The following is a 16000-nucleotide window of genomic DNA, read 5'->3' as shown; positions in this document are numbered from 1 at the left end:
AAGGCCCATGTACATAAAGGACATCTGCTGACTCACTGGGGTACCCTCATCAGGCTCCTGCAGACCTACCAGGCACAGAGAAGGCTAATGGTCATGGGTCCAGGAGACAGCCCTGGCTAGGGGACAGGGACTGGACATGGCACCTGGAACAGTGGCCACAGCATAAGAAAGGAAAAAGAAGGGGGTGACACCAAGGACAATAAGGATGGATGGATGGATGGGTGGATAAGCAGATGGATAAATGGACAGATGGGTGGGTGGGTGGATGGATGAATGGATAGATAGGTGAATAGATCATCAGACAGATGGACAGACAGATGGATGGATAAATGAACAAATGGATGGGTAGGTAGATGGAAAAATGGATGGATGGCAGGATGGATGGATGGATGGATGGATGGATGGATGGATGGATGGATGGATAAACAGACAAAACAGATGGATGAGTGGATAATGAATAGGTAGATAGATACATGGATGAATGGATGGATGGATAGATGGATGGGTGGATGGGTGGGTAGGTGGGTGGGTGGATGGATGGATGGATGGATAATTGGGTGGGTAGGTGGTTGGGTGGGTGGGTGGATGGATGGATGCATTGATGGATGGATGGATGGATGGGCAGATGATGGGATAGAGGATGATTGAGGGAATGAATGAACGAATGGATGGAGAGATGGACAAAAGGATGGGAGGATGGGTGGGAGATAAGTGCAATGAATAGAAAAAGAGCAGACTGGTAAGTGGATAGGGAGGAAGATGTACAGACAAAATAGATAGGGAGGAAGATGTATAGACAAAGAGAGGGGAAGGTGGTGAGTGGACAGTGAAAGGGTGATGGGTGGTAGTTGGTGGTTAGGTGGGTGGAGTGGGTAATCCACAGAAAACAATGAAATCACCATCCTCAGAACTCTGTTTAGAGCAGAGCTTGTGTCTCAAGCCACAGGCGATGATGGACCCAGGGTCCCCACAGAAGGTCAGAGGTCACCCAGCCTTCGCCCCATATGCCACAGCCAGAGAAGGGCAGCACTCACCTCTCCGTGGTGCAGCCGCGGGCTCTGGAGGTCGGCGGACCTCAGGTACTATGAGAGGCTCTTCACCCTCACAGCAGGAAAGCATGACATGATTGCACGGATAGCCCAGGTTGGGATTGGACTCACATAACTGGCCCTCAGCCCGCACGCGGAGGCCCAGCCCACAGCAGTCACAGCATTGCTGCAAGGAGAGACAGTTATCACTGCCCAATCCCTGGCCCCCGCCTGGAGCTAGGCTCAGGGGAAGGACTGATAAATGGAGGTGAATTCACCATTTTCTTTTCTTGCCTTTTTTTTTTTTTAATTTGGGACGGAGTCTCGCTCTGTCGCCCAGGCTGGAGTGCAGTGGCACCATCTCGGCTCACTGCAAGCTCCACCTCCCGGGTTCATGCCATTCTCCTGCCTCAGCCTCCCAAGTAGCTGGGACTTCAGGCGCCCGCCACCACACCCGGCTAGTTTTTTGTATTTTTAGTAGAGATGGGGTTTCACAGTGTCAGCCAGGATGGTCTCGATCTCCTGACCTCGTGATCCGCCCACCTCGGCCTCCCAAAGGGCTGGGATTACAGGCATGAGCCACCACACCCAGCTGAATTCACCATTTTCTTATCTCCTCTGCCAAACTATGCACTCTCCCAGGGCAGAGAGGTCCTCTGCCTCTATTTCCCAAGTCTGGCACAAGGTAGGACTAATATAAGTCTTTTGAAACAGATAATAAATAAATGGCCTTTTGTGGAAGGAACTATAAACTAACCCCCCAGCCACACTCATTATCCCCTTATGTTTACTAGCAAACCCCAATTCTATTCAAGTCAGTTAAAAGATGGCATTTCCCAGGGGCCTTTGCAGTTAGAGATAGATGCACTCGGCAGAGCCTTCAGGAGGGCTTTAAACTGGGGATGACTCTACTTGAATCAAGTACATAGCTTTTGCTCCCCCTCTCTCTCCTTCTTGGAGCACATATGTGATGGTTGGAGCTTTAGCAGCCAACTTGGGCCATGAAGTGACCCTGAAGATGGAAGTTACAAGTTAAAGATAATTAAACATAAAAATAGAAGACTAGGTTCCTTAAGATGTAAATCTACCCCAGCCCAGGCTGCTTTTCTTCAAAAATAAATTGGTTTTATTTATTTTAAAATACAGTGGTATACTGGTTGCAATAACAGCACCAATTATTCACTCTTTTCTGTGTTCACTGTCTTTGCAATGTGATAGTGCAGCTGCTTCTATTAAAAGAAAGTGTGTATTTCCCAACCTCTTGGTTGTGCCTTCTGTCTTGCTTTGGCCAATAGAATGAGATAAACGTGATGGTGTGCCAGTTCTTAGCCTAGGCCTCAAAAGACCTTGAATGCTTCTATTTATTTTCTTGGAGCTCTGCACATCCACTAACTGAACAGGCCCATGCTAGCCTGCTGGGGGTTGAGACACTGCAGGGAGCAGAGACAAGTCATCCCAGCTGAGGCCATCCTAGGTCATCTAGCTCCAGTGGAGCTGTTAGCTGACAGCAGCCACATAAGCAAGCACCCACCCCCGCCCCCAAGATCAGCTGAGCATGGCTAAGGTCAGCAGAAGTACTCAGCTGACCACAAATTCATGCATTAAAACAGCAACAGGCCACTAGGTTTTGGAATGTATGTTACCCAGCAACAGCTAACCGATAACTCTATTCTTGCATCTCTCAGTGTTGAACACTTCCCACTAATGAAGGCCCATCACATACTTAACACTTAGTTTGCATTATCTCTGATCCCCACAACCACCCAAAAAGACATGGATTATTATCCTCATTTTACAGATAGAAAAGCTGAGGCTCGGAAAAGAGAACTGGCTGGGCACAGTGGCTTATGCCTGTAATCCCAGCACTTTGGGAGGCCAAGGTGGGTGGATCACGAGGTCAAGAGATCGAGACCATTCTGGCTAACACAGTGAAACCTCATCTCTACTAAAAACACAAAAAATTAGCCAGGCATGGTGGCGGGTGCCTGTAATCCCAGCTACTTGGGAGGCTGAGGCAGGAGAATGGCGTGAACCTGCTGGGAGGCGGAGCTTGCAATGAGCTGAGATGGCACCACTGCACTCCAGCCTGGGCGACAGAGTGAGACTCTGTCGAAAAAAGAAAAGGAAAGAAAAGAAAAGAAAAAAAAAGAAAAGAGAACTGGTCCAGGGTCAAACATAAAGACAGAAAAGGGGATTCTAAACGTTTCTAAACCCTGTCAACAGGGTCCTATCACTAATACTAGTGGTTTTAAGGAAAAAAATGACCCCAAGATGACCAAAATTGAAGTCAAAATCCTCTCCCAAATGCCAGAATCATCCAGCAGCCTCTGTCACCATCACCCAGGTTTGAGACTGTGGGCTTCTTCAATTCCTTCCCCCGCTCCTCAATCCAGATGAGGTCCCTTCTGGAAGGTTTCCTGAAATTGTGCCACTGTCCTAGTTTGCCGTCGCCTTGCTGTAGACAGCCAGCTATCCATCCCAATGTCTGTTTCCCTTCTTTCTCATGTTCAGTGAGGCACCTGACCTCCCAGAATAAAGACACCACATTCCCTAGTCTTCCTTGCAGTTACATGTAGCCAGGAAATGAAGCTCCAGCCAATGAAATCTAAGCAGAACTACAGTCCACCCTCAAAAAAGGGAGCCCTTCTTCTGCTCATGTTCACAGCAGCATTATTATTCGCAATAGCCAAAAGGTGGAAGCAACCCAAGTGTCCGTCGATGAATGGACAGATACAGAAAATGTGGTCTGTCCACACAATGGAATATATGCCACCTCAAAAAGGAAGGAAACACTTACATTTGCTACACATGGCATGGATGAACCTTGACGACATTATGCTAAGTGAAATAAGCCAGACACAAAAGATCAAACACTGTATAATTCCACTTACAGAGTTCCCTAGAGGAGTCAAACCCACAGAGACAGAAAGTGGAATGGTGGTTACCAGGAGCTACAGGGAGAGGGAATGGGAGTCAGTGTTCAATGGGAACAGTTTCAGCTTGAGAAGATAAGAAACTTCCTTGGATGCTTGCTGGTGATGGCTGCACAACAATGTGAATGTGCTTAATGCCACCGAGCTGTGCAGTTACAAATGGTTAAGATTTTACATCACGTGTATTTCACCACGATCAAGAACAATTTAAGCCGGACGCAGTGGCTCATGCCTGTAATCCCAGCACTTTGGGAGGCCGAGGTGGGTGGATCACTTGAGGTCAGGAGTTCAAGACCAGCCCGGCCAACGTGGTGAAACCCCATCTCTAGTAAAAATACAAAAATTAGACAAGCATGGTGGCGTATGCCTATAATCCCAGCTACTCAGGAGGCTGAGGTAGGAGAATTGCTGGAACCCGGGAGGTGGAGTTGCAGTGAGCTGAGATCGTACCACTGCACTCCAGCCTGGGCGACAGAGACTCTGTCTCAAAATAATAATAATAATAATAATAATTATTATTATTATTATTATTATTATTAAAACAAGGGGGCTCTCCTGCCCCTTTCTGGAGTTTGTCCTGGACCATGAGGTGGCAAATGAGAGCTGGCAGGACAAGACCACCATGCCTGTGCCCCGTTCCTGATGACCATGGAGCTGCTCACTCCTCGAACTCAGCCCTGCCTTCCTCCAGCCTGCAGCATATAAGAGAAAAACCAGTGTTCCAGGAAATTTTCCATTACTTGTAGCTAAACTGACACCCTATCCCCCAGTGGCCCCCATGAGCTCGAGCACACAACCTGATCTCCTGCTGCAAATCCCTCCCACGGCTTTACAGACGCTCTGCTTGAAGCCCAAAGCTCTCAGCATTTACTGTCCTTTATGTTCCAGCCTAAGGACTCCTGGTGGCCTGTCTCTACTGCTGCCAGACCACTGGACCACACACCCCATTTCCCAACGTCCTCGCCTGTGTGTTAGCTCACACTGTTCTCTGCACCACTACTGCCTGGTGGGGTTTTACCCCATCCCAATCCCACCTCCCATGTGCGAGAAACACCCTCAATAACCAGTTCCCACAACTGCCAGAAGGGACTCTCAAACTCTCCATGGGGTCCACCTCACTCAGAGTCAAACCGCAGTCATTCCGATGATGGCCAGGAGCCCTGTCATCTCTCTGGGCTCAGCTCCACCTGCCCCGTTACTCGATGCACTCCAGCCACACAGTCTAGACATGCCAAGCAGACTCTGACCTCAGGGCCTTCGCACATGCTGCACTCTGCCTGAAAGCATTTTCGCAAATGTCCCCCACCCCGGGCATTGCACAAATGTCCCCTTCTCAGTGAGGCTGTCACTGGCCACTGTCAGCTGATACTGCAGTCCCTCCCCAGCCCTGACACTGCTTATCCCGCCTCTCTTTAGGTTTTCCTCCTTAGCACAATCGCCTGCGACCACGCCAGGTGCTAACATATTCATTGTGATCTTCCTCTGTCTTCCTGGCCAGAAAGAAATCCCCCAGAGGGCAGGAATTACCATCTGTGTTACTCATTGCTACATCCCTGATGCCTAAAACAGGGCCCAGGGCACACACTGGTGCTCTAAAAATATTCTGTGAATTAACTGGTCAATATAATAACTGACGATGTTTTCTATACAGATGAAGAGTCCTTCCACCCCAGGCGTGAGGGCCACTCCCAGGAGGAGCCCCAAGGACAGCCTAACTTCTTGGGCCGCAAGGACCTTCAGGCCCAGGCCAGCCTCCCGCCCTGCCCCGCCCCACCCTGCCGAGAAGGCCACAGGTCAGGCTTGCCTTATATAGGGAGACGCCACAGGTGTCGTTGTCCTCAGCCCCACAGGTCTCACCCTCCTTGGCTCCCAGGACGCCGGCCATGCAGCTCTTCTCCTTCAAGTAGGAGACACAGCAGTGCCTCTGGGCTGTCCTGCAACAGAGGGGGCAATTCAGCCCCCAATCGCCCACCCCATCCTCCCAGAGTAGAAAGTGAGTGAGGTTCAGAGGAGGGAAGCCCTGCCCAAGGTCCACAGCAAGGGAGCCAGTGCAGGTGGCAGAGCTGGCACAACCTCCACTGGGTTGCACAGGTTTCATTTCTTGGCTTAACCAAGAAGATGCAGGCCTGGGTCCCACTGGACTCGGAGTTGTGTGTCCCTGACTTCTGAGAGAGAGGGATTGGCATCAGAGTCTCCACTCCCACAATGGTCAGGGAGGACAGAGAGACCCAATCCCAGAAAAGGCTGGCAGGTCAGTCTGGAGGAGCACAGCCTCTGGGTCCCTGGTCACTGCCTGCCAGTCACTGTTGGGCTGCCTGGGGCAGAGGTGGCTGACGAGTCAGCTGCAGAGGCCAGAGCCAGGACAGGGCGGTCGGGATTATGGTGGACAGGGCTCAGCACCCCCTGAGGTAGGGCACATCCACAAGAGGGATGCAAGCATGTAAGGACCGCTTAGCGTCAAACTCCGGGGTCCCAATGCTGCATGCTCTAAGTAGCCCCATATTGGTAGAATGGCAGAAGGGAAAGACAAGGTTAGAACATAAATTTTTTTAAAGGAAGCAGAGTGGTCTGGACATTGGGAAACATGGGGTCTAATCCTTGCCATGCTGCCAGTGAGCTGTGTGGCTTTGAGTGCATCACACTGCCTCTCTGAACTTCATCTTTCTTATTTGGAAAAATGAGCAGGTGAGACAGGGTCCCTGGAAAAAAAAGACAGCATGAGCAGCTGACCAAGAGCTCTCCTGGGCCTGGAAAAGGGAAGGCATGGGGATAAAGGATTGCTTTGCTGCGACATCAGAGTCAGAAGAAACAACTAGCACAGCAGCAAGGGAGCACAGCGAGAGGCCAGCCTCCTAAAGACCCAAGGGTAGCAGAGCGGAGAAAGGAAGAGGACAGAGGAGAGAAAGCCTGAGGGGGATGAGTGTGGCAGCAACTGCAGCATGCGGTGAGAGCAGCACCCGACTATTCCTAGGGGATAGCAGTCCTTTAAAACTTGTTTCAAATTGTACATTCCTCGGATCTTGCTCACTAGGCCAGCTACCAATTTATGTGGCTGGTTTGTTCCTAGGACCAGTCTTGGACTTTCCACGCCTGGAGAAAGCCTGGCCAGATGGCGCATGGCAGCCACACCCAGTCGCCCTCAGGCCCCAGAGGCAGGTGAAGGTGCACTCTCTCTGGGCTGCCCTGGGCCTGGGGTCCTAGGCAAGCAGGATTCTGCAGAAGGCAAATGGGCCGCTCCGCCTGCTCCAGGGAGCCCACCCTACCTGCAGATGTTGCCTTCAGTGCCGCTCTCAGGTATCTCCAGGCACTCGTCATTGTCGATGGCCCACTGCTGTCCGGCTGCGCAGCAGGTCTCGATCAGGTCCTTGGTGGAGCCTGTGGATAGCAACATGAGGCAGAGTCACCATACAGAGGTCACAAGTCCAGCAGATGTGCAGGGGCCTGTCGAGGTCTTTACTGAGCAAGCAAACTCACCCACCCCTGATGCTGTGAATGCTGGTCGCTAACAGCCCACAACACAACTGTCTTTGGAGAACTGTCTGGGAGGTGGAGTCCTCCCTACGGGGGCTGGGAGGAGCCCAGCCAATAACAGGCTAACATGGGGCTAGAGCTCAGCCCCCAGTCTCAAAGCAGTTAGCTCTGTGGGGGCCACTCACACTCTAGAGCTCCCAAGGGGTCAGACCGCACGCGGGCCACAGCTTTGTCTGCCTCTCATCCCTCACTCCTCAGAGAGTTTCTCCTGAGAGGTCTCCCCAAATGAACCAACATGTGCACAAGACCCCCCCAACTCAGGCTCTGCTTCTAAGGAACCCAACCTAAGATGCTATGGCAGGACAAGAGATAAGAAAACAGCAGCAGTGGCAGCAAGAGAAGTTTAAGCTCTTCAGGAAATTCACGGAAGGTTCATGTTGAATACACACTTGACCCCTGAACAACACAGCAGTTTCTTCTGCCTCTGCCACCCCTGAGACAGCAAGACCAGCCCCTCCTTCCCCTGAGCCTACTCAGCATGAAGACCGTGAGGATGAAGACCTTTACGATGGTCCATTTCCACTGCATGAATAGTAAACATATTTTCTCTTATGATTTTCTTAATAACATTTTCTTTTCTCAAGCTTACTTTACTACAATACAGAATATAGGCCAGGCACGGTGGCTCATGCCTGTAATCCCAGCACTTTGGGAGGCCGAGGCGGGCGGATCACAAGGTCAAGAGTTCAAGACCAGCCTGGTCAACATGGTGAAACCCCGTCTCTACTAAAAATACAAAAATTAGCCAGGCACGGTGGCAGGCACCTGTAATCCCAGCTACTCAGGAGGCTGAGGCAGGAGAATTGCTTGAACCCGGGAGGTGGAGGTTGTGGTGAGCTAAGATCACACCATTGCACTCCAGCCTAGGCAATAAGAGTAAAACTCCATCTCAAAAAAAAAAAAAAAAAAACACTATATAATATATATAACATACAAAATATGTGTTAATTGACTATTTGTGCTATCAGTAAGGCTTCCTGTCAACAGTTAGCTATTAGTTAAGTTTTTAAGGAGTCAAAAGTTACACATGGATTCTTGACTGTTAGTGGGGTCAGCACCCCTCACTCCTGAGTTGTTCAATGTTCAACTGTATTTGTGGCTGGGGAGGTTGGAAGGAGTCAAGGGAGGGGAGAATGTCTTAAAACTCAAAGGCACAGGCTATAGGTTACAAAAATTAATGAATTAGATTACCTCAAAATTCAAATATGTATAACAAAGAATTCCATGTACACATATAATAGACTGCTGACATACCAGGAGATGTTTCTGGAATGTCCAAAACTGACAAGGAATTGCCATCTACAAAACATAATAAACTCCTTAAAATTAACAAGAAAAAAAAGAACTCCCAAGTAAAACATTCCTTAGGCCAGATGTGGTGGTTCACACCTGCAATCCCAGCATTTTGGGAGGCTAAGATGGGTTCGTCACTTGAGCTCAGGAGTTTGAGACCAGCCTGGACAACATGGCAAAACTCCAATTCCACAAAAAATACAAAAGTTAGCCCAGCTACTCAGGAAGCTGGGGTGGGAGGATTGCTTGAGCCCAGGAATGGGGAGGGGGGTTGGAGGTTGCATTGGGCTGAGACAGAGCCACTGCACTCCAGCCTGAGTGACAGAGTGAGACTCTGTCTCAAAAAATAAAAATAAAATATCCATTAAACTAGAAATATGAGAAAGAGTGAGAAATGCCACGCAGAGGTGGGGACCCCCTTTTCTCCCTTCGTGCTGTATTCCTCCACACTGCTGCATGTCTGCGTGTCTGGGGTGGGAGTGGAGACTGTGGCCAGCTAGAGAGACGTGGCATCGCTTATGCAGTCAAATACAGGCATCATCAAGGACCCAGATGCTCTGATCCTGGTGCCTGTGCCAGGGAAGTCCCCACCACAGCCCATAACACAACCAGTATAAGGATGCCCATGTCAAGTGTTATTTGTGGAAGGGGGTTGGGGACAGCCTGGGTGTCCATCACTGGGGGGAAGATGAGGAAAATCTGGGGCCATGCTACGTGGAGGAGCTGTCAGAAACAACAGACTGGATACACACACAGCAGCATGAGCTGGACGCACGGACACACAGCAGTGTGGAGGAACACAGCACTAAGGGAGAAAAGGAAGAAACCAAATCAGTTCTACTATACAAATTTAAACTATCACACATAAAATAACAATGCATACTTTGCGAGAACACATGATAGCAAAAAACACACTGAGATGAAACTGTCAGCTATGGGGATGGAGGTGGTGGATGGGAATGGAGAAAGACGATGAAAGGAAATAAAATATTAATATATAAATAAAACAAGAGAGAGGATAATAAGAGCCATGCCAAGAAATGAGAAGTGTAATTAACCCAAGCGCTTGCCCCTGAGGTCTGAAAGTGACATTCCTAAGTCAAGTTCATACAGAATGCCTAGACATTTGTGCTGGGGGCAACAAGTAAGAGTTGAGTGCCTCTGAGCTTGATGGGCCTGAGTCCACACCTCAGCATGACCACTGACAGCCGCTTCTCCTCCCTAAAGACTCAGTGTCCTTCTCTGTATGAGGACTGAATGGCTGTGCAGGTGCTAAGGCCCATAAAGCCCTCTAAATGCCCTGAGTAGTTCACGTAAGGGCACAGGGCTGAGGGACAGATGCTGTGAAGGACGGCACCTGCACACTCCAGCAGGAGCAATAGCTCACGGAGGGTCATCAGCTGCGTCACCTTAGCAGGCACAGCAAGTCACCAAGCTTTCCTTAGTTTTCATTCTTTTTCCATAAAACAGGGAAAACAGCTTCCATCACAACCTGTTACTGTTCTGCTCTGAGGCACGGAGAGGAATGAGAACTGGTGTCTACCAGAACACATAGCAAACATCATACTCAATGGGGGAACATTGGACACATCCTCCACTGAATTATTAAGTATTACAAAAATAATGCCCATGGGCCATGCTACTGTATAGAATTGTCCTGGAGATACTAGCAAATGCAGTAAAACAAGAAAAAAGGAGGCCAGGCATGGTGGCTCACACCTGTAATCCCAGCACGTTGAGAGGCCGAGGCAAGCAGATCACGAGGTCAGGAGTTCGAGACCAGCCTAGCCAACAAGATGAAACCCTGTCTCTGCTAAAAATACAAAAAAATTAGCCAGGCTTGGTGTCATGCACCTGTAATCCCAGCTACTCGGGAGGCTGAGGCAAGAAAATTGCTTGAACCCAGGAGGCGGAGGTTGCAATGAGCCAAGATCGCACCACTGCACTCCAGCCTGGGCAACAAAGCAAGACTCATCTTAGAAAAAAAAGAAAGAAAGAAAAAAGGGCCAAAGAAATAATAGAAAGAAGAAGCAATAGTCATTATTGGCAGATGTTATGGTTTCATTGTCCTAGACAATCCAAGAGAATCAAAACTCACAATGTATTAGAATTAATACGATTAACAATAATGATTATAATACAACAGCCAAAAACAAAAACAACACACTCAAATTAGTGGCTTTCCTATACCCCCGTAACAATTAAATAAAAAAGTTAACAGGAAAAAATTCCCATTCAAAAGAGAAACAAACCTAGAAATGAATCGACAGTAAACACGCTTGATTCACATGAAGAAGAAAATTTGATTGTCTAATGAGTACAAGGTACACTTTATTCAAAATACATATCACGTGTCTAATATGTACCTTAAAGATGTCAATTCTCCTCTACTTACTCTACAACTTCAATGCGATTCCAACCAAAGCAAAGTGTAAATGCCAGAGAATTTGTCATGTTAATTCTAAAATTCATCCAAAAAAAGAAATGTTTAAGAATACCCAAGAACATTTCTGAAAAATAAGAACAGAGAAGGCAGACTTTCTCCAACAGTATCAGAATACACTTCAAAGTTCTAATAATTAAAACAAGAAGACAAGGAGCTCAATGGAAGAGAAAAGAGTTCAGAAACAGACCCATGTACATATGGGAATTGAATATATGATGAAGGTGGCATTCGAACTTAGCAGGGAAAGAATTTAATATATGATGCTGGGATCCACATCACGCCATACACGAAAGTAAGTTCTAAATCTATAAAAGCAGTATTAGAATAAAATTTCCAAAGATGATTTTAGAAAAAAGAGAATCTTCTTCAGAAATAAAATCCATAGTCTGCAATCCCAGAACTCTGGGAGGCTGAAGCAGGAGGATCACTTGAGGCCAGTAGTTTGAGACCAGCCTGAGCAACATAGTGTGATTGTCTCTTAAAAAGAAAAAAAATTTAACCAGGCATGGTGGTACATGCCTGCATTCCCAGCTACTCAGGGGCCTGAGGGGAAAGGATTGCTTAAGCCCAGGAGATGGAGGCCTCAGTGAGCCGTGCTTGTGCCACTGCACTCCAACCTGGGTGACAAGAGTAAGACCTTGTCTCAAACAAACAAATAAATAACCCTCTCACAGCCGTCAGCACTGTGAGAGCCTCTTGTTGATGAGTTTACTTTCTCAGTCCTCTGTTTCCTTCTCTGCAATGTCAGCTCCCAGACAGTAGGTAGCTCTCTTATCTATCTTCTTCACAGCCGTATCTCAGCCCCTGGCAAATGGTGGGTGTTCAATGAGTATTTGCTAAATGAATCTAGGAGACCTTTGGCAACTGAGAGGCGCTGTGTCAGAGGCTGGCATCAGTGCTCACTGTCTGAATGGAACATGGCTCAGACATGTCTGTCCCAGGACTCAGGAGCACTGGGTGCCAGGCAGAGCCCTGCCTCCACCTCCCAGGATGCCACAGTCCTGACTTGAGTCTCTGCGGCCACTGAGAGTGATGCCACCACTCAATGCCTCATCCCCTCTTGTTACATTCTGGCCATGTGGGAGACTCTCCTTATTTGAATACTTCTGGTGGCAGGAGGTGACTCTGCCCAGGCGGCTTATCCTCTCTTCTGCATAGCTCAAACTCACAACATTTTTCTACAGGACCAAATACTTCCTCCCTAAACTTCTTCCAAGATTGCCTTATAGAAATTACGGTCCCTGGCTCTTAGCCAGATGACATCAGTGGGATGCCCAATGAAGATAACAGTAACAGCTGAAATATAGCAGTGCTAGCAACCAGCCAGGCAGGGTCACAGCACACGAACCTCACAGTTACTAAGAGTGAGAACTGTTGGCATTCCTATTTCACAGACGAGTTGGGGAGTTAGAAATCCCAAGCAGAGTGACTACACATAACAAAAATGCACTGTAGTCAGGTGGACACCCTCAACACCCTGACTTGATCACTATGAATTACATACATGTCACAGAATTTCACATGCACCCACCCCATAAATGTGTACAAATGGCCAGGCACGGTGGCTCACACCTGCAATCCCAGCACTTTGGGAGGCCGAGGTGGGCGGATCACCTGAGGTCAGGAGTTTGAGACCAACCTGGCCAACACGACGAAAACTCGTCTCTACTAAAAGTACAAAAATTAGCCGGGCATGGTGGCGGGCACCTGTAATCCCAGCTACTCAGGAGGCTGAGGCAGGAAAATCGCTTGAACCCGGGAGGCAGAGGTTGCAGTGAGCCGAGATCATGCCACTGCACTCCAGCCTGGGTGACAGAGCAAGACTCCGTCTCAAAAAAAAAAAAAAAAAAAGTGTACAAATGTAAAGCAAGTCACCAGCCTCAATTTCCCCTCTTCTCCTCCTTTCTCCAGACCTGAGCTTCTCCATGTCTGTCACACAGGTGACCTGATGCAGCCGATCCTGAAGGTCCTCTCTGAGACTCTAACCGTCACCAGCCCGAGAGATGCTCTGCTTTCGTGGGTGTTGAATGGTGCTCTCTGCCGGCTCCTCCTTGATCAGGTGCCAGGGTTCAGCCTGCGCTTGGTAGGTTTACCCCCATTCTCTCCTGGCCACCTTCCTTCTCAAACAAAGCTCAGGAACTATGTCCCTTATGCTGGGAGGGTCACCCACTTGCAGCAGGAGGGGAAATTGTGTAGGTACCATGAGTGGCATTGCCAGGTGCCATCCAAAATGTGGGAGGCAGAGCCAGGCAAAGCCCAGCAAGGTGAGTGAGTACCCCTCATCTTATGTCCAGAGGCCCCAGCCCTCCACCCTGATTCTCCAAGGCTCCGCCCAGCAGCCACCTCCTCTCTTCTAGGACCACCTCTCACAGGTCCCCTAGCCTCTGCCTGGCACTCGCTCTCTCTCTCTCTCTTTCGCTCTCTCTTTCTGTCGTGTTTTTTAAGTTCCTGAGCACCAGACTTTTGGAGTCTCAGCCCTGGGGCTTCTTCTATTCTCCAACACACCCTGGCCTGGCTGATCTCATCTCCAAGCTTCCAATGCCACCTTCCCCTGGCCCCCACCCCCCACGTCACATGCACATGCCCACAGCTGGCCAAGAAACCACCCCAGATGTCTCCCTGGCACTTCCCCAGCTGGAATTTGCTCAGCTCCAGATTCTCCCAAGCCGCCCCCTCCCTGGGTCTTCCTGTGTCAACAAAGGCCCTACCATCCTCAGGACCCTCCCAGGCCAATCCCCCATCCCCCACCTCCCTCCAATCCATCACGCACAGGGCCATCTCCAAAGGCATCCCAGTCCACCGGCCACGCCCTCCTCCACCACTCCCTCCTGCACTCCTTGCCTCCATGCTGTCGCCCTCCAGCTCATCACCCACGGGGCTATAGAATGACTGTCCACAAATACAAATCAGATTGGATCGTTCCTCCGCCTATGGCCCCCCATGGTCCCCACTTTCCTTACAAAGTCCTACACAGTGGGGCCCTGCCCGCCTCCCCTAGTGACCTCCTTTCTCTGACTCACTCTTCAACTCGCTCTCTCTCCTCAGGACCTGCTCGGGCTCAGTCCTGCCCCAGGACCTTGGCATTTGCCATGCTGCTGCCTGGAATCTTCCACCTCTCCCTGTGCCAACTGTTGCCCCCACTCTCTATAGGGCAGGCTCCTTCTCTTTCTGGGGGTCTCTCCTCCTCAGAGAGGGTCTCCCTAACTTCCATATCTAAACTAACTCCTACTCAGCCCTCATCATGTCATCTTACCTAGTCTTCCTCACAATGCTCTGGCCTTCCACATCCCAGAGTCATCTTGGGGAGCCCTGGGGCTCCACAGATCCCATGGAAAAGCCACTGCCCCACAGGATAAAGTGCCTCTCTCTAGAGTGAGACTCAGGGCCTTCACAGCACAGCCCAGACTCAGTTCCCAGGAACACACACCTTCTTTTGTTCTATGCCTTTGCACACGCTGTTCCATGCTGGGATGCCCTTCTTCTACCTTGGCCAACTGGCAAGTATCCAACTACCCATCCCTAATGAGCCAGTCCAAATGTGACTCCCTGCCTGTGTGTCCGTCCAGCAGGCTCTGTCTAACACCCAGGAAAAGCAGCTCCCTCCTCTGACTTCACTCATATCCTTCCACCACAACGTCCCTGTCGGGTGGCAACCTGTCCCAACCACCAGACTGGGAGGGTCTCGTGGGCCAACAATCATCCTAATCATTTCAGGGTCTCCAGTGCCCAGCACACAGCACAGACCGGGTCCCTGGTAAAATCTGGGGCTGGGTGAAATATTTCAGGCTCTTGGTGTATATCATCTCATGTAAAGCTCACATCACAATGGGAGGTCGGTGTGATGATTCCCCTGTCCCAGAGGTATAAAAAGAGGTTCTAAGAGTTTAACAGAGGCAGCCCAGGGGCACAGCCTTAGAGAAATTACAAGGAAGAATGCAAACCCTTACTAGCCACCTCCCCTTACACCACCTCTATGTAGCAGATGTTACCAGGCTCACAAGACGAGCACAGGCATGTCCTTCCACTGCTGGAAGCACAGGTGTGTGGCTGGGCCACCACTCACTGGCTGGGGCACTTGGGCAAGTCACTCAGCTTCTGAGCCTCCATGTCCTTGCCTGCAAAATGGGCAAGTAACCCTCCCCACCCACATTTCACAAGTGGGAATGTAAGATTCAGTGCATGGCAAATAGCTGGTACTCAGTAAACACAACCTCCCTGTCTCCTGGCACATACAAGATGCTTGGTGACTGCTTTCCAAATTAATTAACAAAGGGGCAGACAAATCCATGGAAGGATTGGCAACCATCCCTTCAGCAGCAGGAGCTGGTGCAGCCTTCAGCCACGCCTACCCTACCTCTTCTTTCCTCTGGCTTTTCGAGAATTCCCCATTTCTGTCCACTTTGCTGCTTTGCAGGAGCTCAGGCCAAGGGGAACAAGGCCTTCCCCATCTGCTGGTTCTCAGCAGCACTGCGGAAAGAGAGACGCAGGTGCTCTCCCACTCTGACAGCCCAGCCTCGACCCAGAGGTTCTCTCTGGCCTCCTGGGATTGGCAGTGACATGGCCCCGCAACATCCCTGCTTCAGAACACACTGCCATGGTTGACTTCACAGCATCAGGGCTCCGGGCCTGGTAGCAGGGTGAGCATGACCCTTACTTAGCAGGAACCCCGCTGTTCCCACGCCGAGCGGCACAGAGCAGGTCCACTCTGGAAAACCACTCATTGTCCCCTGGTAAAGCAGAAGGCGCCACACCCATGACACTGAGTATTC

The 16000-nt window shown here is 49.8% G+C and overlaps 1 protein-coding gene across 6 annotated transcripts in view; it reads right to left on the bottom strand.

Moving 5' to 3' along the window:
* FBLN2 (fibulin 2) overlaps positions 1-16000 on the bottom strand; it is a 111160-nt gene that overhangs the window by 23197 nt on the left and 71963 nt on the right. For all 6 annotated transcript variants that reach the window (XM_074033046.1, XM_074033047.1, XM_074033049.1 and 3 more), the window contains exons 3-5: positions 7225-7336; positions 5766-5895; positions 1035-1215 (exon numbers count right to left, since the gene is read on the bottom strand). In XM_074033046.1, coding sequence (XP_073889147.1) covers positions 1035-1215; positions 5766-5895; positions 7225-7336 — 423 coding nt within the window. The remainder of the gene's footprint in view (positions 1-1034; positions 1216-5765; positions 5896-7224; positions 7337-16000) is intronic.

The sequence above is a fragment of the Macaca fascicularis genome, chromosome 2 (genome assembly GCF_037993035.2).
Source record: "Macaca fascicularis isolate 582-1 chromosome 2, T2T-MFA8v1.1".
Taxonomy (NCBI): domain Eukaryota; kingdom Metazoa; phylum Chordata; class Mammalia; order Primates; family Cercopithecidae; genus Macaca; species Macaca fascicularis.
This window is presented reverse-complemented; position numbering and strand designations above follow the sequence as displayed.